Here is a 23,701-nt window from a genome sequence, read left to right as displayed (position 1 = left end):
GATATTTACTTCAATTTGAGGATATGTTAACCGGTCTAAAGGGTTGGGGGTCGCTGCAGTAATTGGGTTGCATTCAGAAGTGTACAGTGTGGTATAGAAATCAGAAAAACACTTATTGATAACTGCTGGATCAGAAGCAAGGCTACCATCAGGTTGCTTAATTTGAGAAATCAATCTAGAAGCGCTAGCTGCGCGGGCCTGCTGTGCCAACAATCTTCCAGCCTTATCTCCCTGCTCAAAAAAGTTTTGTTTCGATTGTCGCAGCTGTCTCTCCACTACGCGTGTCATTAACAGGTCATGTTCCGAATGTAGCAGTAACCGTTTCTTATAGAGGGTGGGGGATGGGGAGGTGGAGTAGGTTCCATCAAGCTTTAAAAGTTCCTCTGCAATTTCCACCAGCCTAGCCTGCTCAGCCCTTCTCATTTGGGAAATATAAGATATCACCTGTCCACGAATAGTAGCTTTAAGCGCTTCCCACAGAATGTTACTGCTGACATCAGGGGTGTCATTAAACTCTATGTAAGAACGAATTTGAGTCGCAACAAAATCTTTGAATGTATTATCTGACAACAAGTGCGAGCTGAACCTCCATCGTGAGCGTGGAGTTGTATCTCGTGGAAAACTAATGTCAACTGTGGTGGGAGCATGGTCGGAGACTTATTTTGAATAGCCAATAGCGTTCCATTAATATCCGCTCGGGCCAGAGCCGTTGAGCTCAGTAAAGCCGCATTTGTAATCTTATGAAAGCTACAGACTAATAAATTACCCCACAGATTCAATATGACACTCTTGCTAAAACAAAATAGTGATAACCATGCTGAGGCTGTGTAGTTTAATACATGCTTGATCGCACATGCGAGCGCATATGATCTGCTCGCGTCTCTGTAGGGGGCGGGACATTACGGACTCTAGAGAGCATTTGATTGGACAGAACGTTTGATGAGAAACTGAAGTGCACGGTGATATCATCCAAATCCTTGATTCATATTGGCGGAAGTGACGAGACTGTAAGTTTTGAATGCCCATATCTTGTAAACGCGAATTTTGTCTTTGTTTTGCAGCACACAAGCTTATAGATAACATTAAGGCTAATGTATTCATACTAAAAGCTAAAAAACTTTAATTTTAATTTCAGGGGGACTTTAAAAGGCTTATTACATGACAGGCAAGGTATAAAAAAAACCGTCCTGAAAAAGAAAGAGATATTTGCTCATCACTCGGATATATTTCTCATTTGGAGGATGTTTTTCTCCTCTAATCAGACCCAGACAAGATCCGGATCATCAGTCTTTTGTTGTGGTGTCCAGCAGATGGCAGTGTAAGATTGTCAGTCAGAAATAAAGCCTTGACTCACTTTGACGAGGTGTGTATTCCACATAAGGGTGATTTTATTTTATTTGGTTGACTAAAATAACTTATTTTAGAGGCGCTGAGGTTGCAAGATTTTCAGTATCATGCTTGCCAGTTTTACTGTAGTTTCATTTTTGAAGGGAATCTTGTTAACCAATGGCAACTTAGGAAATCTTGATTGTGCTGTCTGACTTGCTGCACAACATTTACAAAGATGATCCGAAAACCGGCTCACCCTTTGATAACACTTACTAGGAAGAGAGAGTCTCATTATTTCACTCATTCTTTTATCCGGATGCTTTTCTGAATTTCTGGTCATAATCAAAAAGAAATCAGCGATCAGCGATCAGTTCCTTTTTAAAAAAAAAAAAGGAAATACTTTCAAACAGGAATTTTTAAGAAGTTTGTTTCTGGACAGACAGTGGATCGTTGTTATTCTTGTGGTTATATTATCATTCACAGTGAATGTAAAGTTTAGATTGCTGGAGCTTAATCAGTGAAAATGGCTTCACTAAATGTATCTGCAGAAGAACTTTCTTGTCCCGTGTGTCATGAAATCTACAAGGATCCTGTTCTTTTGACATGTAGTCACAGTTTCTGTAAAGAGTGTCTTCAACAGTTCTGGAGAATCAAGGAAACTCAGGAGTGCCCTGTCTGCAGGAGAAGATCCTCAAATAATCATCCTCCAGTTAATCTTGCATTAAAAAACCTGTGTGAGTTGTTCGTGAAGAAGAAAAATGAGAAGCATTCATCTGGATCTGAGGAGATCTGCAGTTTACACAGTGAGAAACTCAAACTCTTCTGTCTGGAGGACAAACAGCCGGTGTGTTTAGTGTGCAGAGATTCAGAGAAACACTGCAATCATACATTCAAACCCATCAGTGAAGTTGTTCCATCATATAAGGTAAGACAAATGTCCCTTGTTTAATGTGTAAAGAACAATAAATAACTATTAACATTCATGAACTCAATGCATTTTCACTTTGTCCAACTAGGAGGAGCTAAAAACAGCACTGACATCCCTACAAGAGAAAATTACAAACACAGAGAAAATAAAAGGAGAGTTTGAGAAAACAATTGAATACATCAAGGTGAGGAAACAGAATCAAGTGTCAAATACTCACAGTTTATTATAGACTTACACTTTTGCTAGTATGTACACTCTAAAAATGCTTGGTTAAAAGCTACTGTTTTAGCCCTGCACTATTCAAATATAGGTCAGAGCGCACCCATATAACACATTAGGTTATTTATTTATTCCAGCATAATTGTATATTTATTTACATTATTCTTTTATTAGAAGTAAAATTTAATTCATAGACAAATGTTTCTGTGTCTCCATAACCTGCCCAAACAACAAATTGTATCGCAACATTTGAATGTTGCTATTGTTTAATGTAACATTGCACTTTGAGTTGTGTGTCAATCGTTGTCTCTTGTTAACTATACTTCTTCAAAGTTGCCATTTTTCAGATTTTAGATTTTAGACACAAGGTTTTTCTACAAAATATAGAGCATTTTAGCAGAAGGGCTTTAATCAAAAGGTTAACTCAAATAGGTTCAGTTGAGAGTGTCCACAGTCCACACATTTGATGTGTTGATTGAGATGACTGGAATGAATGTGGTTTGATTTCAGTCTCAAGCTGAGCACACAGAGCGTCAGATTAAACGGCAGTTTGAGAAGCTTCATCAGTTTCTCAGAGATGAAGAAAAAGCTACAATCACTGCACTGAGGGAGGAAGAGGAGCAGAAGAAGCAGATGATGAAGAAGAAGCTGGAGGAGATCAACAGACACATCTCAGCTCTTTCACACACAATCAAAGTCACCGAGGAGACGATGGAAGACAATGACGTCTGCTTTCTACAGGTATGATTTCAGGTCATGGATTGATTAATTGATTGATAAATTGATTGAGTTGTTGATGATAAATTGTGTGTTTGTTCTGCAGAGGTTTCCAGTCTCAATGGAAAGGTGAGTGTTTGCTTGTATCTCTGGTTTCTCTGTTTCTGAAGCCAAAGCCACTGCAGTTCTGACTCCTGAATGTTCTTCCAGAGTCCAGATCTCACAGCCGGATCCACAGACGCCTTCTGGAGCTTTGATTCATGTGCCACGTTACTTGGGCAACCTGCCGTTCAGAGTCTGGAAGAAGATGCAGGACATTGTCCAAAACAGTGAGTCTGCAGAAGCTCTATGTTTTTACACATACTTTGGAAAAGATGCATTATATGTAAATAACCAGATGAGCTTCTTAACCAAAATGAGCTGCAAACAAGAGAAGAGAATGATATTGATGTGTGATCAGATCAGTTTTATCAATAGGACCAATGTTCATAATTTGTTATAATCTGTGTTTGGTTCACACTTGATTATTTGAACATCAGAATAAAAGCAACTGTTGTTTGTGTCTCATCAGCTCCTGTGATTCTGGATCCAAACACAGCTCATGCACTTCTCCTCCTGTCTGATGATCTGACCAGTCTGAGCTGGAGTGACAACAAACAATCAGTTCCTGATAATCCAGAGAGATTTGATGATTATTTCTGTGTTTTGGGTTCAGAGGGTTTTAACTCAGGAACACACAGCTGGGATGTGGAGGTTAAAGAGAGTCTTTGCTGGAGTCTTGGAGTGACTACAGCATCAAACAAAAGAAAGGGGTGTGATTTCTATAACACTGATGTCTGGAATGTCCAGTATGATCGGTATGGACTCTATGAACGGCCTGGTTTTCTTGTTAAACAATATCTTGAGCGTGTGAGAGTGTATCTGGACTATGACAGAGGAACGGTGTCATTTTCTGATCCTGTAACTAACACACATCTACACACATTCACAACCACCTTCACTGATGCTGTCTTTCCGTCCTTTGATAGCTTTTCCCCTCTCAGGATCTTACCGTTGAGTAGTCAGTAAAGGTTACACCTGTAGTTTTGGATCTTATTTTATATTGATCAAATATGTTGCACTTTTCTGTAGAAATTCGGGGTTATTTACTATTTATCCCATCAAGCCTGTGTGGTTTTATTAACTTCCTGTTGTCTTAAAATTCCTATATATTTTGTCTTTGTTGGAACAAATTCACTAAAATTTGACTCAGTTTCAAAATGTGATGATCTGTTAAACTTATTTTAACAGATGTGTGATTGGTTACTGGAGGTGCTGGAGATTCACACAACCCTTAATTTTCATGCGTTTGCCTTTATATAAAACTTGCATAAAATGAATAACTCATGAAAGTAACTTCAAAGAAAGCATAGCATAGGTTATATCTTTGACTCTCAAGTGATATTTTACATAGTCTCATATTTTAAATAAAAATCATAACTGAGAACTAATTTTGGCTTCAACTTCCGGTTAAAGAGGGTTGGTTTATATATGACCGTTTTGACAAAAAAAAAAAAAGCTAAGATATGCTGCCTTATTTTATTTCTTTACTTCAAACTGTAAAATACGTATTGGTCTTTTGCATGCATGAGAAAAGTAACAGAAAATTAAAAACGTGCTTAATTTGAAAGCTGCTAAAGGTGACTGACAGAAAATACATGTAGTCTGCTTTCGGTTACAGTGTGGTGAGAAGGGGAAACTTCGGTGTGGATTTACTCGCATCTGGTGGTGAAACTCAATCAAAACAGCTTCCATGATGACGGTTAAACAAACAAACAAACAAACAAACAAAAAAACATACAATCCCATCATGAAAAAGGAGAGATTTGCTTATCCTGATATATTTCTCATGTGAAGGATGTTTTCACCCCGCCTTCCTGATCATCCGTGTTTTGTTGTGGTGTTCTGGATGTGTCCAGCAGATGACAGTGTTTGAACGTATATAGTGTAAAATTGTGAAATGAAGCCTAGTTACCTAGACTTTGACGAGGTGTACATTTCATATGAGGGTGATATTTGGGATGGGCTGACTAATTACTTTCTCAGATGAGCTAGTGCACTGTCTAGGCTGCAAGGTTTTAAATTCAAGATTCTCTTTAAAATGAAAGTACAGGGAACGCGCAAAAACATGAACGTGAGGAAATCTTGATGCTGCTGTCTGACCTGCTACACAACATTCCAACAGATGATCAGAAAAAACTGATCTACCCTCTTAAAACACTTACCAGGAAGACAGAGTCTCATTATTATCACTTCTTTTTTCATACGGACGATTTTATGAATCTCTGGACACAATCAAATCAGCAAGCGCAGTAAAAAAGCAAATTGAATCTTTCAAACTGGATTTTTGAGAAGTTTGTTTCTGAAAAGTCAGGGCGATTCTTGTGGGGATCCTTTTTGCAACCATCGTTCACAAAATGGAAGTTTAGTTTATATTACTGGAGGTCAAACTGTAAAAAATGGCTTCACTAAATGTACCTGTGTAAGAACTTTCTTGTCCCGTGTGTCATGAAATCTTTAAGGCTCCTGTCGTTTTATCATGTAGTCACAGTGTCTGTAAAGCGTGTCTTCAACAATATTGGAGAATCAAGGAAATGAAGGAGTGTCCTGTCTGCAGACAAAAGTTTCTGTGACTCCATAACCTGTCCAAACAACAAATTGTATTACAACATTTGAATGTTGCTGTAACATTGCACTTTGAGTTGTGTGTCATCATTGTCTCTTGTTAACTACAGGTGCAGCTCCAAAAATTAGAATATCATGAAAAAGTTATTTTTTTTGTTTGTAACTTATTTCAAAAACTGAAACTTTCATATTCTAGATTCAATACATGTAAAGTAAAATATTTCTAAAGCGTTTTTGTTTTAATTTTAATGATTAGAGCTTACAGCTCATGAAAGTCAAAAATCCAGTATCTCAAAATATTAGAATATTTCCTAAGATCAATTAAAAAAAAAACGGATTTGCAAAACAGAAAAGTTCAAGTTGTTTAAAGTATGTTTATTTATGCACTCAATACTTGGTCGGCAGCACATATTACAGCAAATTACTTGCTCCTACACTCTAAAAAGTGCTGGGTTATTTTTGTAAACACATTGCTGGGTTAATTGTGCTGGGTCAAAATGTTGGGTTGTTTGAGGCACTGTAAACACACAGTTGGGTTGATCATGCTGGGTCTAATGGACTATAAGGGGTTCTTTCACTATGAACACCTGGGTTGGGTTATTTTGACCCAACCGGTTTGTTTATTTTTTTCACTTCATCGAACATTCTGGATTCTTCACTCGTCTCCTCGCCAGGCGGTCACGCACCTCGCAGCAAGCAGGATTATAAGGTAAATTAATATGATTATATCATTATTTACCTTTATTTTTAATAAGTTGTGTTTTAGAGCACACTGATTTCACTGTTTAATGCAATATTTGATATGTCGCTGTGCGGGGTTGGCATTTTATTCCGTGAATGACGAACGTTGTAACTTAAGCAGCCTAGCCCTAGCGATGTACTTTTTTGCCTCAACAATCGCTTTATTGTTATATAAAGTGTGTGTGTGTGTGTGTGTGTGTGTGTGTGTGTGTGTGTGTGTGTGTGTGTGTGTGTGTGTAGTGTTATTTGTATAACTTACAGTATACACATGGCCTTTATTTTAACGCCTTATGGAAAGAGTAGGTCAGAAATACGGGGGTAACGTTAAGTTCCTTTACTGTCTGCATACTGTATGGCTTTGTAATGTTTTGTCAAAATTAGATAATTCCATACAAAAATTTATCTTTTAAGGGCATATTTTTTCAAGTAAATGTCTGCGACGTGCCGAATCCAACGATAGATCCATATGTTTTATGTTGAGCATTTTCGCGCTTTTTTCCTTGAGGTAACTTATCTGCATTAGCTAAAACGCTATGTCCCTTACTTTAATAATGTTAAACCACAATATGACTGGTATGTACTATTGTTTATTACTTAAATGTAATGTTGTCTTAGCTACAGTATGTAAAGTTAGACTTAATCTCTCGTGGTGTATGCGGACGTTCACATGTCGTGTTTTTTGCGCACTGAAGTTTGTTATTTCAGATGTAGATGCCTATATACGCTCATAATGGAAGCTCGTTTTTCCAGGCACGGGACATGGTTGCTTAGCAACGGCAGACGCCATGTGAGAGCAAGCTGCGTTTTGGCAGAGCCATATAAAAAGAGAGTTGCGACACGCTTTGATCTCGCCGCCGCACGGTCACGTGGTTCATGGAGCTCTCAATAGTTCCAAACAGCTCCGCGCTGTCAATGTGTTTGAATGGAGTTAAATAGGATAGACAGCAGTTTTACTATATTTGCAGCAATTTCGAGTAATTATTAACACATAATGTGCATTGATTGTGTATTGATAACTTCTCTGAATACGCTTTACAATCGCATTTTATTCTGGGGAGTGATAAAGAGACATAATTAATATGTTCTCATACTCTTTGGCAGTCAAATGTGACCAAACACCTTAAGTGTAACTTTTATTCAATTAAATAACTGTAATATATATAGTTAAGTTCTGTTTAGTAAATATTTTGAGGAGGTTTTTTGTACTTAATATGTGCAATAATGATCCTGGCCATTTAAAAGATAACATTTTCTAATATAGTATTTAGATTACAGTTAGTGTAATATTTAAGGTTAAATACATCTGCATGTGTATTTGGACATGATCAAACACTCTTTTTTTATACAGTATGTTTCGATTTAATGTTAAATAAAAAAAAAGTAATTTACTCTTGTTTTATGATATTCAAATATACAACATAAGTGAATATTATAAAAGGCCAGCAAAAATGGCTTTTAACATAATAGAAAATATGAAAATAATGTTTAAAAAAACACAAGGCAACGAATTGCATTCAGCATACATTTTTATCGTGTTTCTTGAATGCAGTCTTTACTGAAACTCATTCAACCTCCTACAGGGAGAGAAAGATTGCAGAAAGACTAAAAACATAAAAATATGACAACTAGTATCTGGTTGTGGTCGCTATTACGGTGTTTCTCACGTTATCCAGCTGCATTTACAGTTTAACTGTTTATTTTTTAACGATAAACATTAACTATAACACGCTTCATAAAACACCACTATTGGCCAGTTTTTCGAGAGGTCAACTGATGCGTTAAAATGTAAAGAAATGCAGTAATTTCTTCAATATACTTGCGACTGTGCTTGAGAAGCGCTGAAATGAATGGGCTTCAATGGAGGAGCTATTGGTTGTTTGGAACTATTGACCGCTCCATGACACGCTTTACTTCCGCATTCCTCAGTTCCTATGGAAGCCTATGGGAGTGTCGCAACTCTCTTTTTATATGGCTCTGCGTTTTGGAAAGAATGAGAAAGCGACGCGTCTTGCGTTTTCACGCGTTTTTAGGCGCGGCATGTGAACGACATTTTAGTGAATGCCTGTGTTGCGTTACAAACTAGGAGACCAGTATAAACCTTAAACTTATTGAACCACATTTGTTTTTCAGATTTTATCAGATTTCACAAGACTTTAGGAAGCTATATCCAGAGGCAGACTTTTTGAAGTGGCTACAGTTGCAGACCTAATTCTTGCGAGTGCTCAGCAAGGGATAAGGTGACATGACTTAAGGTAAGCTTTTTCTTATAATATGTCAATCTATAAAAAACATATGCAACTGTATTTGACACACATCAACTGGTAAATACAATGGTACAGTAACACTTAACTAGTTGCTTATTAGCTTGTATATTGGCTGTCAATTAGTACTTATGAAGCACAAACTGATGCCTTATTCTGCATGAGCATATTCTACATCCCTGAATCTGACCCCATACCTAAACTTAACCTGGAGTAGTTGAATGAGGGTGGGAATTAATTTGCATTATTTAAAGGAATGAAGAAATCTTCATATGAAAGTGTTTCAGTTTGTTGTTTTGATTATAAAATATGTCTCACAGTTTGCATATTATTCCTATGGTTTAGATGCTAAAGGGGAAAGTGCTTTCAAAGTCCTGCCCACTCTGGATAAAAGGTCTTCAGACCCACAACCACGGAATCCCGGAGGCCATTCATTGACGTACAACCTGTAAGTTTTGTTTTACGTTTTCTGCTCTAATAAGGGTGTATATATATATATAAACACAGTGGTGGCCAAAATTATTATAACATTAGTATTTTCACCAGCTAAAAAAATATTTTAAGTCAGTGTTTGTTATCTTTTGCTGTAGTGTGTCAGTAAGAAATATCAGTTTACATTTCCAAACATTCATTTTGCCTTTAATTGTGATAATCCAGTGAGGTTTTTGTTTGCACAACAGCCAATCCTCCACACAGAGATCTGATCTCATCATCATCCAGTCTGTCTGGAATGACATGAAGAAACAGAACAAACTGAGACAGACTAAATCCAGAAGAACTGTGACAACGTCTCCAAGATGCTTCAAGAGACCTACCTGCAAAGCTACCTGAAAAACTATGTGCAAGTGCACCTACTGTAGGGCAAAAGCTGCTTTAAACGCAAAAGGATGGTCAAACCAAATGTTGATTTAATTTAGTTAATCAAGGTTAACCGATAAAGAACATTTATTTATGACATTATTTTTGACAGCATCATTTTATGACATTTTTAGACAAGTGCTTAACTCTTAACAGTACTGTAGCTTTGCAGGCAGGTCTCTTGGAGCATCTTGGAGACGCTGTCACAGTTCTTCTGGATGATGATGAGATCAGATCCTGTGTGGACCACTGGCTGTTGTGCAAACAAAAATGTCACTGGATTATCACAATTAATGGCAAAATGAATGGAAATGTAAACCGATATTTCCTACTGACACACTACAGCAAAAGAGAAATCACTGACTTAAAGCCTTATTTAGCTGGTGAAAATACTAGTGTTCTAATAATTTTGACCACAACTGTATGAAAAGTTGAGAAGCAAAATGAGCATTTATTTCATGCCTCTATGTTTATGTTCATAAAATACACTTAACTTAAAATGTTAGTTATGTTGCAAGACTAAATGCCGTATAATTAACAGGTGGGGACCAACATGGTGGATTTGAGCCTTGGGATGAGACAACGACATTTCTAGACCATCGCCATTGTTCCAGGCCATGCCATTGAAGCGGACTTGTTGCCTGGGAATTTCTCCAGCTTGCAGTATATCATATTGATGGACATAAGTCTTCATGTGTGAAGTTTTTGAGGGCAAAAGGTTTTTTTCTTGGCCACTTGTAACATGTTTTAAATTGTAAGAATTGTCTGGTGGACTCTTTGTTTGGCTAAGTTTTAATGGCATAATGTTTGGAATGATTCTAATTTGGTAATAATTCATTTTTGAGTGTTCTGCTGCTGCAATGTTGACATAAAGAATATGAATATAGTGTGCCTTGTTTACAGTTTTGTGTTTAAAAGAAACTGATCTACTAAAACCGTTATTTGTGTCTGTAAGGGTTGGACAAAATGTGTGACAGCTGCACCTATTTGAAAACTGTATTAAAAAGAAATATGAAAACTCATTAAATTGACATTTACAGATGCATTTTTTTGTGTTGTGTAACTGTATTACAGAAAAACAATAATAATTTTACATTCTTTTGTGATTTATATATTATTATTGGTAAATATAAAGGTAGCAAGGCAATTAGACAACAAATAACCCAATATTTAGGTAGTTTTTAACCCAGCAACACAGTTAATCTGACCCACTGGTTGGGTCAAATAAACAACCCAGCATTTTGGGTCAAATGATTTAACCCAGCACTTGGGTCAAAACAACCCAACGCGTGTTCTGTCCCATAGTTACCCAGCAGCTGGGTTATGGTTGGGTTATTTTTTAACCCAGCACTTTTTAGAGTGTAGCACAAATTATAACATTAGTGAAATGTGGTATGGAAGTGATCAGCCTGTGGCACTGCTGAGGCACTATTGAACCTTCAGATTGTCTGTATATTGTTGGATCGACTGTGATCGATGCTGAAGAAAATATCCCATAGATTCTCAATGGGGTTCAGGTCAAGCATGTTGGCTGGCCAATAAAGCACAGTAATATCATGGCCAGCAAACCACTTGGAAATGTTAATATTCTTGAATTTTGAGATACTTGAATTTTGACTTTCATGAGCTGTACGCTCTAATCATCAAAATGTAAAAAAGAAAAGAAAAGAAAAAAACTTTTGAAATGTTTTACATTACATGTAATGAATTTAGAACAAATGAAAGTTCAACTTTTTAAAATAAGTTACAATGAAAAAAAATATTTTTCATGATATTCAATTTTTTGGAGCTGCACCTGTATAGTATCTTCTTCAAAGTTGCCATTTTTCAGATTTTTCTATACATTAATAAATTTCTTAATTTGTACAGATAGACACAAGTTTATCAAAATATAGAGCATTTTAGCAGAAGGGCTTTAATTAAAAGGTTACAACAAAATGAGTTCAGTTGAGAGTGTCCACAGTCCACACATTAGAGTGGAGCTGTAGATGATTTGATGTGTGTTGATTAAGATGACTAAAGTGAATGTGATTTGATTTCAGTCTCAAGCTGAGCACTCAGAGCGTCAGATTAAACAGCAGTTTAAGAAGATTCATCAGTTTCTCAGAGATGAAGAAGAAGCTACACTGAGGAAAGAGGAAGAGGAGCAGAAGAAGCAGATGATGGAGAAGCTGGAGGAGGTCAACAAACACATCTCAGCTCTTTCACAACAGAGGAGATGATGTAAGACAATGACATCTGCTTTCTACAGGTATGATTTCAGGTCATGGATTGATTTATTGATTGCTAAATTGAGTTGTTGATGATAAATTGTGTGTTTGTTCTGCAGGCGTTTCCAGTCACAATGGGAAGGTGAGTGATCTGCTGGTGTCTCTGGTCTCTCTGCTTCTGATCCAAAGCCACTGCAGTTCTGACTCCTGAATGTTCTTCCAGAGTCCAGATCTCACAGCCGGATCCACAGACGCCTTCTGGAGCTTTGATTCATGTGCCACGTTACTTGGGCAACCTGCCGTTCAGAGTCTGGAAGAAGATGCAGGACATTGTCCAAAACAGTGTCTGGAGAAGATCTGCGTTCTTACACATATTTTGGAAAATATGCATTATATGTAAATAACCAGATGAGCTACTGCACCAAAATGAGCTGTAAATAAGAGAAGAGAATGAAATTTATTTAGATGATACAGTGAAATGATACAGTAGATCTCTACAGTTCGGTTTGTGTGATCAGATAGTTTCATCAATAGGACCAATGTTCATAATTTGTTATAATCTGGGTTTGGTTCACTCTTGATCATTATTTGAACATCAGAATAAAAGCAGCTGTTGGTTGTGTCTCATCAGCTCCTATGATTCTGGATCCAAACACAGCTCATGCACGTCTCCTCCTGTCTGATGATCTGACCAGTGTGAGCTGGATTGAGAACAAACAATCAGTTCCTGATAATCCAGAGAGATTTGATGATTATTACTGTGTTTTGGGTTCAGAGGGTTTTAACTCAGGAACACACAGCTGGGATGTGGAGGTTAAAGAGAGTCTTTGCTGGAGTCTTGGAGTAACTACAGCATCAAACAAAAGAAAGGGGTGTGATTTCTATAACACTGATGTCTGGAATGTGCAGTATGATCGGTATGGACTCTATGAACGGCCTGGTTTTCTTGTTAAACAATATCTTGAGCGTGTAAGAGTGTATCTGGACTATGACAGAGGAACAGTGTCATTTTCTGATCCTGTAACTAACACACATCTACACACATTCACAACCACCTTCACTGATGCTGTCTTTCCGTCCTTTGATAGCTTTTCCCCTCTCAGGATCTTACCGTTGAGTAGTCAGTAAAGGTTACACCTGTGGTTTTGGATCGTATTTTATATTGATCAAATATGTTGCACTTTTCTGTAGCAATTCAGGGTTATTTTCTATTTATCCCATCAAGCCTGTGTGGTTTTATCAACTTCCTGTTATCTTAAAATTCCTATATATTTTGTCTTTGTTGGAACAAATTCACTAAAATTTTACTCAGTTTCAGAACAAAATGTGATGTGATCTGTTAAACTTTTTTTAACAGATGTGTGATTGTAATATCAGTGCTATTTTCTGAATAAAATTTTAGATTTTGGGGTACTAATAAGGTTGTAAGTCATGAAATACCATTTTAACTCAGAATTTGGTTTATTTTTGTTTCATCAGCAAAAAAAAAAGAAAAAAAAGATTTATGGAATACTTGGTAGTACTCAGTAGCGAGCAGTGGAAACTTTAGTGTGATTTTACTGGTGAAATTGTGCAACTGACTGAAAAAAGTTAGTGGCTACAATTAAAAGAAACCATTTAAAAGGGTCACAGAGAAAACCAAAGAGTTTAAACCTATTTTTGCATGGATTTAAACCCCTTTGAAGAGATGAAGAACAGTGAGGTATGAGTTATACAGACTTACACTCTTAAAAATAAAGGTGCTTCACGATGCCATAGAAAAACCTTTTTGTCTCCATAAAGAACGTTTAGCATCTGAAGAACCTTTCCGTTTCACAAAAGGCAAATAAGGTTCATTGGATTATAAAAAGGTAAGCAAGAAATGGTTCTTTAAAGAACTGAATACCTGAATGGTTCTTTGTGGAAACAAAAATGGTTCTTCTATGGCACCGCTTGATGAACCTTAATTTTTATGAGTGTAGGTTATGTTGAAAAGTAGGTTACTCTGTTGGCCAGGGGTGCCCAAACTTGGTCCTAGAGGGCTGGTGTCCTGCAGAGTTTAGCTCCAACCCCAATTAGACACACCTGTACCATGTAATTAAGCTCTACTAGGCATAGAAACTTCCCAGCAGGTGTGTTGAGGCTAAAGTTGGAGCTAATCTCTCAGGACCATGTTTGGGCACCCCTGATCCACAGATACACACACAGCAACTTACAGTAGCATGTTTCATTGCTGTTTGTATGAATGTGCAATGGGGGTCAAGGCCATTAATTACCAGTAGCCATATCGACTGTGTCCAAAGTAATAAGATGCTGACGCCCATAAAACTGAGGTCTTATCACATCTGACACAAATAGTGGCTAATCGAAAGCCAGCAAAACAGATAAGCACAAAAATATGAAAGAAAATATTCTTTGATTCTGACATAAATTTTTTAAATGTACAAAACAAACATCTAGAGCTCAGAGTCAAAAAGGGTCAAAGTACACAGTCATAAAAGGTAATAAAAATGCAGAAACTTTAACCTTTTAAAACACGCACCAGGAAATGATTCTCATTATTCCACTGCTTTCTGTCTCATCTGAATTTCTGGACAAAATCAACAAGGAAATATAATCAAGAAGGATTTTTAGAAGTTAGACAGGTGGACCTTGTGGTTACCGACGGATTATTTGTAAAGCGTAAAAATGGATTCACTATCTGAAGAAGAGCTTTCTTGTCCCGTGTGTTATGAAATCTTCAAGGATCCTGTTGTTTTATCATGTAGTCACAGTGTCTGTAAAGAGTGTCTTCAACAGTTCTGGAGAATCAAGGAAACTCAGGAGTGTCCTGTCTGCAGAAAAAGGTGCTCGAAATATGCACCTCCGTGTAATCTGGTGTTAAAAAACGTGTGTGAGTCATATCTGAAAGAGAGAAATGAGAGGCGTTCATCAGAATCTGAGGAGATCTGCAGTTTACACAGAGAGAAACTCAAAGTCTTCTGTCTGGAGGACAAACAGCCGGTGTGTGTAGTGTGCAGAGATTCACAGACACACGCCGATCACACATTTAGGCCCATCCGTGAAGTTGTTCCATCTTATAAGGTAACACAAATGTTCGATTCAATTCAAATGTTTTTATTTATTACATCAAGATTTGGTCAATTACCTTGATGCGTGGTCAAACTGGCGATACTTGGATGTAAACAACAGCATGGATTGCACGGTTAATGTATTACTGAATATGTTGTTCTGCTAATTTACGCTGTTTAAACCACGGAAAAAAAAAACATGTGGAAGCTGCTAAATCATATAAAGAAGCACTAGCAAGCAGGAAAGGACACAATATTTTGCCAAACTAAAGTTAATAGGTGTTAAGATACATATGAGCAGTATTCATTAAGATATTAGCCTAATGTTCCACCTGCCTAACCGGAAATGATACAAACACGAACAAACAAGATTCTTGCCCGGGAAATCCTGGTTCAAACACCTTTTGTTCCTCATACAATTTTTGCACTCTTTTCCTTGATTTGTTATCACTTTAGGCAGTCTACAGTATAGTACTCCAAATGTTTTTCGCGGTCCAACCGATTAGTATACAGCTCAAAACATGTCAATAATTGACCACTTTCTGCAGCAATAATCAGCAAAATATGCAAGTTTCGTTTCGTTCTTGGCCAGTATGACCATTCATGTTTTTCACGACACATTTGATGATGTGTCATGAAAACACTCTATAGTGCTTTCAAATGTCTCTTGTTTCATATGTAAAGAACATGTACAAAACCCAATGCCAGGACTAAAGCAGGTTTTTTCTAAATTTTCAACTGGTTTGTAACTGGTCTGTCATTGGTCTGCTACGTTTGGGCTGTTATCGTTGCATTTACAACATTGTGACCAACAGGTGTCGCCAACGTGTTGGTATTTCTACTTATTTTGCAGTTTTAAAAAGCTCAATATTTCCCATCCCATCACACGTCATATTCAGTTGCTGTTTTATAACCTTTAATTTTGTTCAATTCTAGGAGGAGCTCAATACAGCACTTAAGTCCTTACAAGAGAAACTTCAACACAAAGAAAACATGAAAGGAGAGTTTGAGAAAACAGTTCAACACATTAAGGTGAGGTAATAAGAATCAAGAGTCAAACACTTAACAATCCACCTTAGTATTAGGAGTTGCTATTCAGTGTCCAACGTTTTACTGCACCATAGATGATGTGAGGTGTTGAATCGGATGATTGAAGTGAGTGTGGTTTGATTTCAGTCTCAAACTGAGCAGACAGAGTGTCAGATTAAGAAGGAGTTTAAGAAGCTTCGTCAGATTCTCAGAGATGAAGAAGAAGCTACAATCACTGCACTGAGGGAGGAAGAGGAGCAGAAGAAGCAGATGATGAAGGAGAAGCTGGAGGAGATCAACAGACACATCTCAGCTCTTTCACACACAATCAAAGACACAGAGGAAATGATGAAAGCCAATGACCTCTTATTTCTAGAGGTAACTGCCGTTTTTATATGGGCTGTGAACACTAATCCATAAAATATTCAATGTCAAATTTCTTTGTTAATCTTTATTAATCTAACAAGTCTGCTGTGCAATGAAAACATCCAGCAGTCACATTACTTACATTGTTGTCAAACGAGTCACACAATTATTTCCATTTACATTGATTGAGTTGTTGATGAGAAATTGTGTGTTTGTTCTGCAGGAGTTTCCAGTCTCAATGGAAAGGTGAGTGATCTGCTGATGTTTTTGCTCTCTCTGCTTCTGATCCAAAGCCACTGCAGTTCTGATTCCTGAATGTTCTTCCAGAGTCCAGATCTCACAGCCGGATCCACAGACGCCTTCTGGAGCTTTGATTCATGTGCCGCGTTTTTTGGGCAACCTGCCGTTCAGAGTCTTGAAGAAGATAGAGGACGTTGTCCAAAACAGTGAGTCTGCAGAAGATCTGTGCTCTTGCATTTTGTTACAAACACTTCTCTGAGACTTGGCTGAAGATCCAATCACAATCTTTATTAAAGGTAATCCAAAGAGTAGTCAAAGCAGGTGAAGGTCCAAACTTACAGAAATAAAGGTAATCCAATTCTATTAGGCAGAGGAACAGAACACAGGTCCAGTCTCATAATGCACAATAAACGGTGTTTGGTTCACTCTTGATCATTACATGAACATCAGAATGAAAGCATCTGTTGGTTGTGTCTCATCAGCTCCTGTGATTCTGGATCCAAACACAGCTCATCCATCTCTCATCCTGTCTGATGATCTGACCAGTGTGAGATGGAGCAATAGCAGGCAATTGCTTCCTGATAATCCAGAGAGATTCGACATCTATCCCTGTGTTCTGGGTTCAGAGGGTTTTAACTCAGGAACGCACTGCTGGGATGTGGAGGTTAAAGAGAGCTCATCCTGGAGTGTTGGAATAACTACAGCATCAAACCAGAGGAAGGGAGGTGCTTTCTATAACACTAATGTCTGGAGTGTGCGGTACAAAATGTTTGAAGACATTGGATTTCCTGTTAAACAGGTTCTTGAGAGGGTTAGAGTTAATCTGGACTATGATAGAGGAAGAGTGGTGTTCTCTGATCCTGTAACTAACACACATCTACACACATTTAAAACAACATTCACTGACACTGTCTTTTCGTTCTTTCATAGCATTTATCCTCTGAAAATCTTACAGTCTAGGTCTAATGCAGTCTCCAGCCAAAGTAAATTATAAAATGAACAGTTATCAGCAATTAGTCAGTCCACAGCCAACATTTTCGTGATTCAAATTAAGAACAACAAATCTCCGTATGGAGAATAATGCAGGTTGTTAGTTCAACTTTAACTTATAAATGAAAAGACATTTGTCATTTTAATAAGATCACAACAACAATTTAGTTATTTATCTCACTTGCCAGAGCAATGTCGTCTTTGCAGCCGCTGATTAAGAGTCTCAAATTCTCATCCAAAATTTTTGCACTCACGTTGTCAATCATGTTTACAGTTTATTTCATTAATATGTTTATGTTATTAATACACTGTGTACCAAATTTGACCTGTTTATATCACTGTCTTTGTCCATTAAGCAACCTTAAGTGTTTTCTTTACAATGGTTTTCTATGGAGGAAAATGATAACGTGCAATTGAGCGCCCACTCGTATTCTGGAATCTGCTTGCCTGATTTTTTTAAAAATCAATTTGTAAATGCTTAACATCCAGTGTGTTCGGTTCATATTATAGGGTTATCTGCTTTACTTTACAGGCAGCTCATCTGTTTTTTCTGTATGTAGCCGATATATATTATTATAAACTGTATATCGATTTTGACATTTTTATATCACAAGATTTGAGAATTATAAAAAATAAATGCACTATAAATAAAAGCAGCTTACAAATCTAATTCTGAATTATTTAAGTATAATGTAAAGCAGTTTTTAACCCACATTTTGTTTTTTTGTTTTTACTTTTTGCTAAAAGGTTCTTTTAGCTGAGAAAGAGTTAGACAATTGAATGTTTGTAACAACAGAAAACCCCCATTGGTTTTATGACACTTTTGTTAAAGACTCTGCATTTTGACTGAATATTCTCAGTTTAACTTTGTCCATTTTATGGTTTACAATAAACATGCTTGAAACGTGTGTAAACTAATAAATCCCTATGTGCAAACAATATCTGTGAAACTTGAGTGCAATAAAACAGCTTGTAAACAATGCCACGTAAAATTACATTTACCTCAAGAAAGCCATTTAATTATGATAACCATGTTAGTCAGCTACTGTCTGTTGTCTACATGATCAGGAAAAGTGAAAGTGTGTTGAAGCTCTTCATAGAGACATCTAACAAGATGGAGGGTTGATCACTTTATTTTGATTTTTATTTATCATAATGAAGCCATACATGAATCATGTATAATTGTGAAGAGGATGTGGAATCAAGGTGCGAAGGTTTTTAAGATGAGATGTTTGATGACAGATGATCATTAATATTTTAAATCATCAAGTCAAATAAGGCCGACAAAGAGTCAAGCAACTCATGGTGCAAACAGGCGTGATAAAAAGATGTGAAAACCACACACTCTTACAGCACTTAGCAGGAGGAGACTGACTTAGTATTTCTCGTTTCCCGTGTGACTGTTTCCTCAGTGTCTCAACAAAAGCATAGGATAATCCGTAATCCGTGGAGAGCAAATTTAATCATTTTTTTAAAGTCTTTTAGCGGATCATTGTGATTCTTCTGGTTATTTATTTTTAAAAATGTCAACCAGAAAGTGAAAGTAAAGTTTAGATTGCTGGAGCTCAAACAGTCAAAATGGATTTAATATCTTTGGAAGAACTTTCTTGTCCCGTGTGCTGTGAAATCTTCAAGGATCCTGTTGTTTTATTATGTAGTCACAGTTTCTGTAAAGAGTGTCTTCAACAGGTCTGGAGAACCAAGGAAACTCAGGAGTGTCCTGTCTGCAGGAGAAGATCCTCAAAAGATGACCCTCCATGTAATCGTGTGTTAAAAAAAACTTTGTGAATCGTTCCTGAAGGTGAGAAATGAGAGGCGTTCATCAGGATCTGAGGAGATCTGCAGTTTACACAGTGAGAAACTCAAACTCTTCTGTCTGGAGGAAAAACAGAAACACATCAATCATACATTTAGACCCATCAGTGAAGCTGTTCCCTTGTATAAGGCAGGAATAATTTTATTGAGAGATATAACTAAAATTAATAACGCTTCTCAGTGTCATTTAGATCATTCTACAGTATGTATTACAGAAATAACTTGTTCCTTTTGTATTATGCTTATTCTAGGAGGAGCTCAATACAGCACTAAAGCCCCTACAAGATAAAATTAAACACAGTAAAGACCTTAAAGAAGAATGTGAAAAAACAGTTCAACACATCAAGGTGAGTGGTTGTTGTTGTAGTTTTTTTTTTCCTGGCAAAACAGTTGAAAAATATTGATTCTTGCACATACAATTGTGTTCAAATAAATAAAATAAATAATAGCAGTGTGTCTAAAAAAGTGAGTAAAGCTCAAAATCACTATAATAACTTTGATTTCAATACACACAAATGCATTGGGAACACTGCAAATTCTATTCATTCAAAACATGAAAAGAAAATGATCAAATGTGTTATTACTTTAGGTACTGACGGTAAAGAAAAATAAATATTAAGCTGTTCAAAAAATAGCAGTGTCTACATTTTTCTTTAAAAAGTCACACATTTACTGTATAAACTGAACAAATCTTGTAGATTTAGCTTTCTTGTGAATCACTGAACTTCTATTTAGTTGTATAACCAGAACTGCTTCACATCTGTGTTGCATGGAGTTGATCAACTTCTGGCACCTGTGAACAGTTATTCCAGCTCAACGATTGTACTACACACCACAATTGCCCTGCATTTCTTGGTTTGTTTCATTTTTGATGTCACCCCACACGTTTTCTATGCTATTAAGGTCCGGGGATTGGGCTAGCCACTCCATAACATTAATCTTGTTGGTCTGGAACCAAGACACTGCTCATTACTGGTGTGTTTGGGGTTGTTGTCTTGTTAATATGTCCATTTTTAAACATTTACAGTTGTGTTCAGGAAGAGGAGCAGAAGAAGCAGATGATGGAGAAGAAGCTGGAGGAGATCAACAGACACATCTCAGCTCTTTCACACACAATCAAAGACATGGAGGAGATGATGGAAGCTAGTGACGTCTGCTTTCTAAAGGTCTGATTTTAAATCATGGGTTGATTGATTGATGATTGATTGTGTTGTTGATGATAAATTGTGTGTTTGTTTTGCAGGAGTTTCCAGTCTCAATGGAAAGGTGAGTGATCTGCTGGTGTCTCTGGTCTCTCTGTTTCTAAAGCTAAAGCCACTGCAGTTCTGACTCCTGAATGTTCTTCCAGAGTCCAGATCTCACAGCCGGATCCACAGACGCCTTCTGGAGCTTTGATTGATGTGCCATGTTACTTGGGAAACTTACCGTTCAGAGTCTGGAAGAAGATGCAGGACATTGTCCAAAACAGTGAGTCTGGAGAACATCTGCTCTAACACACAAACTGGAAATGAAGCATTGGCAATGAGCCATTAACATAAAAAGACACATATTTGCTGTAAGAACACTGACAATGTTCATAGGATAATCTCTGATGTGTCAATAGAGATGACTTTCATAATAATCTGTTTTGGTCATTATATGAAGATCAGAATAAGAGCAGCTGTTGATTGTGTCTCACTAGCTCCTGTGACTTTGGATCCAAACACGGCTCATCCTTCTCTCATCCTCTCTGAAGATCTGACCAGTCTGACATGGAGCAGGAATGAACAACTGCTTCTTAAAAATCCAGAGAGATTCAACATCTATCCCTGTGTTCTGGGTTCAGAGGGTTTTAACTCAGGAACACACTGCTGGGATGTGGAGGTTAAACAGAGTTCACACTGGAGTCTTGGAGTAACTACAGCATCAAACCGAAGGAAGGGACGTGGTTTCTTTAGCACTGATGTCTGGAGTGTGCGGCATGGACTATGTGAACCATGTGGTTTTCCTCTCAAACAGAAGCTTGAGCGTGTGAGAGTGAATCTGCACTATGACAGAGGAACGGTGTCATTCTCTGATCCTGTAACTGTAGGTCTGGATCAAACTTCTTTTATTATGTTTCTGATATTTAATCTATATCAGTAAGAGTGCCATTGTTCTGAATATCAGTACAGCTGTGAATGAAATTAACATATTTGCTCTAACAATAAAATATTTGATTAATTTTTAATTAAACACTTGCTTGCTATTAATATTAATTAATAAAAATAAAGTGCCCTGACTCCAAACTTTTGAACGGCAATAGGAATTGTTTCAGCGTGGTATGGTAGTGAAAAGTATTTAGATTTATTACTGATGATAATAGTTATATTTTAATAAATACCTTATGATTTTAGAATAGGTTTCGTGATCAAACATTGCTAATAATAATAATAATAATAATAATAATTTAAAAACCTGAAATTTCTTCTTAGATGTACAGATGTAAAAGTTAAAAGAAAATAATAATAATAACAGTTGATTTTTAAGTGTTTTTGTTCACCTTTTTTCCACCATTTAGCACTAAACATTATTTCAGTGTTGTTTGTTACTTAAACTTGTTTAGTGTGTTTTTAAACATGTACTAATCAAAAGTAGGCGATTCATCTGTTAAAAGTCTAACTGCAGGTTCACATATTTAAACTAGATAAAAAAGTTTGTGAAGACAAACTTTAACCCTGGTGAAAAAACCAGCTAAAACCAGCCTAGGCTGGTTGGCTGGTTTTAGCTGGTCAACCAGCCTGGTTTTAGCTGGTTAGCTGGTCAGGCTGGAAAACCACCAGCTCAAACCAGCTACTTCCAGCTTAAACCAGCTAATACCAGCCAACCTAGGCTGGTTTTAGCTGGTTTTTTCAGCAGGGAAGTTGGCTTGAGAAAGCCAGATGAGAATTTTTTTAAAAAGTTTTAAGTTTACAGTCTGTCAGAGATGATTAGCATGTTTCTAGCAAGTTGCTAACATTTTTCTAACATGCTTAGCAAGTTGTTGACATGTGACTAGCATGTTGCTAGCATTATTAACAAGTTGTTAGCATGTTTTAGAAGTTATTAGCATGTTTCTAGCATGCTTAGCAAGTTGTTAACGTGGCTAACATGATGGACATGTTGTTAGCGTGTTTCTAGCATGATTAGCAAGTTACTAGTATGATTCTAGTGGCTAGGGATAGATAGATAGATAGATAGATAGATAGATAGATAGATAGATAGATAGATAGATAGATAGATAGATAGATAGATAGATAGATAGATAGATAGATAGATGAGTTTGAATGGATAAGAAAAATAGTACATAGAAGGGAAGTTTGATTGAGTCTCAAGGGATTCCGGGAGTTTTGTCAGTTGGAGTTTGAATAGTCTTGGCTCATTTGAATATTCCGTCAATGTAAGTCTATGGGATTTCTCCCAGTTTTAATCGTCATTTTTAGGAAAACCATGAGTCCAATCAGTTTTGAAAAGATATAGCATCCCGAGTCAGATCAGTCTGAAGAGCTGGGCTGAGTTTGGAGTTTGTAGAGTTAAATCTCTAGGAGGAATAGCAGTCAGAACTTAACACAACTTAATTAGTATTCTTACTTGGCTTCCCAGATAGTATCAGAGTCTGGTCCAAGTCTAGGTTACATTAGGCAATTCTGGCTTCATTCTGGTGTTGTTTTTATTGCAAATGTTTGTGTTTTTATTATTATTATTATTATTATTATTTGTTATTTATTGTGTATTAACAACATTGATTACTACTTTCTTTGTTCGGCAACGTCAGTCATTTAAAATGTCATTTGTGTTGTACTTTTCATATTTTTAGTATACAGCAAAACTACAGCACTTCCAGTGGGCTATTTTACGGAACTGTCAACACTGGAAACTCTGACGGCATGCACTCAGTTGACGGACAACCTATTCATATATAAAACTAGACTATATGTTATTAAATTTTATATATAAAATTATTTTATTTACAAGTGTCGTGTTTTATTCATTGCATCTTTGCATCTGAAAATTAGCTACTTTACATATCTACACTATACATAATTTAGATCAATCAATATTCAGAAATGAGTGCTGTTATTTTTTTCAAAGTGAAAACCTCTCTCCCCCCCAGTAGTCTGCGTCTGTGCTCTCCGCAGCTGTCCGTGTACGTGTCCAAACTGGAGTATGAACTAGGGTTAGAGTCTCGACAAAGCAAGAATTAGTGATCAACGGTGAAGAAAGATAAACACAATGAAGAACTGCAGAGATGTTTGTTTCTGAACAGACAGCAATTCTTTGTGATTT

General features: G+C 36.9%; 2 protein-coding genes and 1 long non-coding RNA gene across 3 annotated transcripts; all 3 read left to right on the top strand.

Annotated features, from left to right (window-relative positions):
- Positions 1-1,852: 1,852 nt before the first annotated feature.
- On the top strand, positions 1,853-4,281 carry LOC141343604 (nuclear factor 7, ovary-like). Its single transcript, XM_073848183.1, has 6 exons — positions 1,853-2,254; positions 2,346-2,441; positions 2,987-3,217; positions 3,300-3,322; positions 3,404-3,522; positions 3,765-4,281. The coding sequence occupies exons 1-6, from the start codon at positions 1,853-1,855 to the stop codon at positions 4,259-4,261; spliced, it is 1,368 nt and encodes a 455-aa protein (XP_073704284.1). The 3' UTR covers positions 4,262-4,281.
- A 4,317-nt stretch (positions 4,282-8,598) lies between these two features.
- LOC141331920 (uncharacterized) lies at positions 8,599-10,748 on the top strand. Its single transcript, XR_012355281.1, has 3 exons — positions 8,599-8,850; positions 9,205-9,307; positions 10,259-10,748. It is a non-coding gene; the product is annotated as an uncharacterized lncRNA (long non-coding RNA).
- Positions 10,749-14,459: 3,711 nt separating this feature from the next.
- On the top strand, positions 14,460-18,694 carry LOC141343597 (nuclear factor 7, ovary-like). The gene is made up of 6 exons (XM_073848169.1): positions 14,460-14,990; positions 15,914-16,009; positions 16,154-16,384; positions 16,596-16,618; positions 16,700-16,818; positions 17,095-18,694. Exons 1-6 carry the CDS (start codon positions 14,595-14,597, stop codon positions 17,604-17,606), a joined length of 1,377 nt encoding a protein of 458 aa, XP_073704270.1. The 5' UTR covers positions 14,460-14,594; the 3' UTR covers positions 17,607-18,694.
- Positions 18,695-23,701: the final 5,007 nt, after the last annotated feature.

The sequence above is a fragment of the Garra rufa genome, chromosome 1 (genome assembly GCF_049309525.1).
Source record: "Garra rufa chromosome 1, GarRuf1.0, whole genome shotgun sequence".
Classification (NCBI taxonomy): domain Eukaryota; kingdom Metazoa; phylum Chordata; class Actinopteri; order Cypriniformes; family Cyprinidae; genus Garra; species Garra rufa.
The sequence above is the reverse complement of the archived record's forward strand: the minus strand, read 5'-3'. Positions and strand labels throughout refer to the sequence as shown.

Coding starts and splice junctions, on each gene's coding strand:
- LOC141343604 (XM_073848183.1), top strand. CDS start 1,853: ATGGCTTCACTAAATGTATCTGCAGAAGAACTTTCTTGTCCCGTGTGT. Junction 2,442..2,986: donor AAACAATTGAATACATCAAG/GTGAGGAAACAG, acceptor GTTTGATTTCAG/TCTCAAGCTGAGCACACAGA. Junction 3,323..3,403: donor TTTCCAGTCTCAATGGAAAG/GTGAGTGTTTGC, acceptor ATGTTCTTCCAG/AGTCCAGATCTCACAGCCGG.
- LOC141343597 (XM_073848169.1), top strand. CDS start 14,595: ATGGATTCACTATCTGAAGAAGAGCTTTCTTGTCCCGTGTGTTATGAA. Junction 14,991..15,913: donor AAGTTGTTCCATCTTATAAG/GTAACACAAATG, acceptor GTTCAATTCTAG/GAGGAGCTCAATACAGCACT. Junction 16,385..16,595: donor ATGACCTCTTATTTCTAGAG/GTAACTGCCGTT, acceptor TTTGTTCTGCAG/GAGTTTCCAGTCTCAATGGA.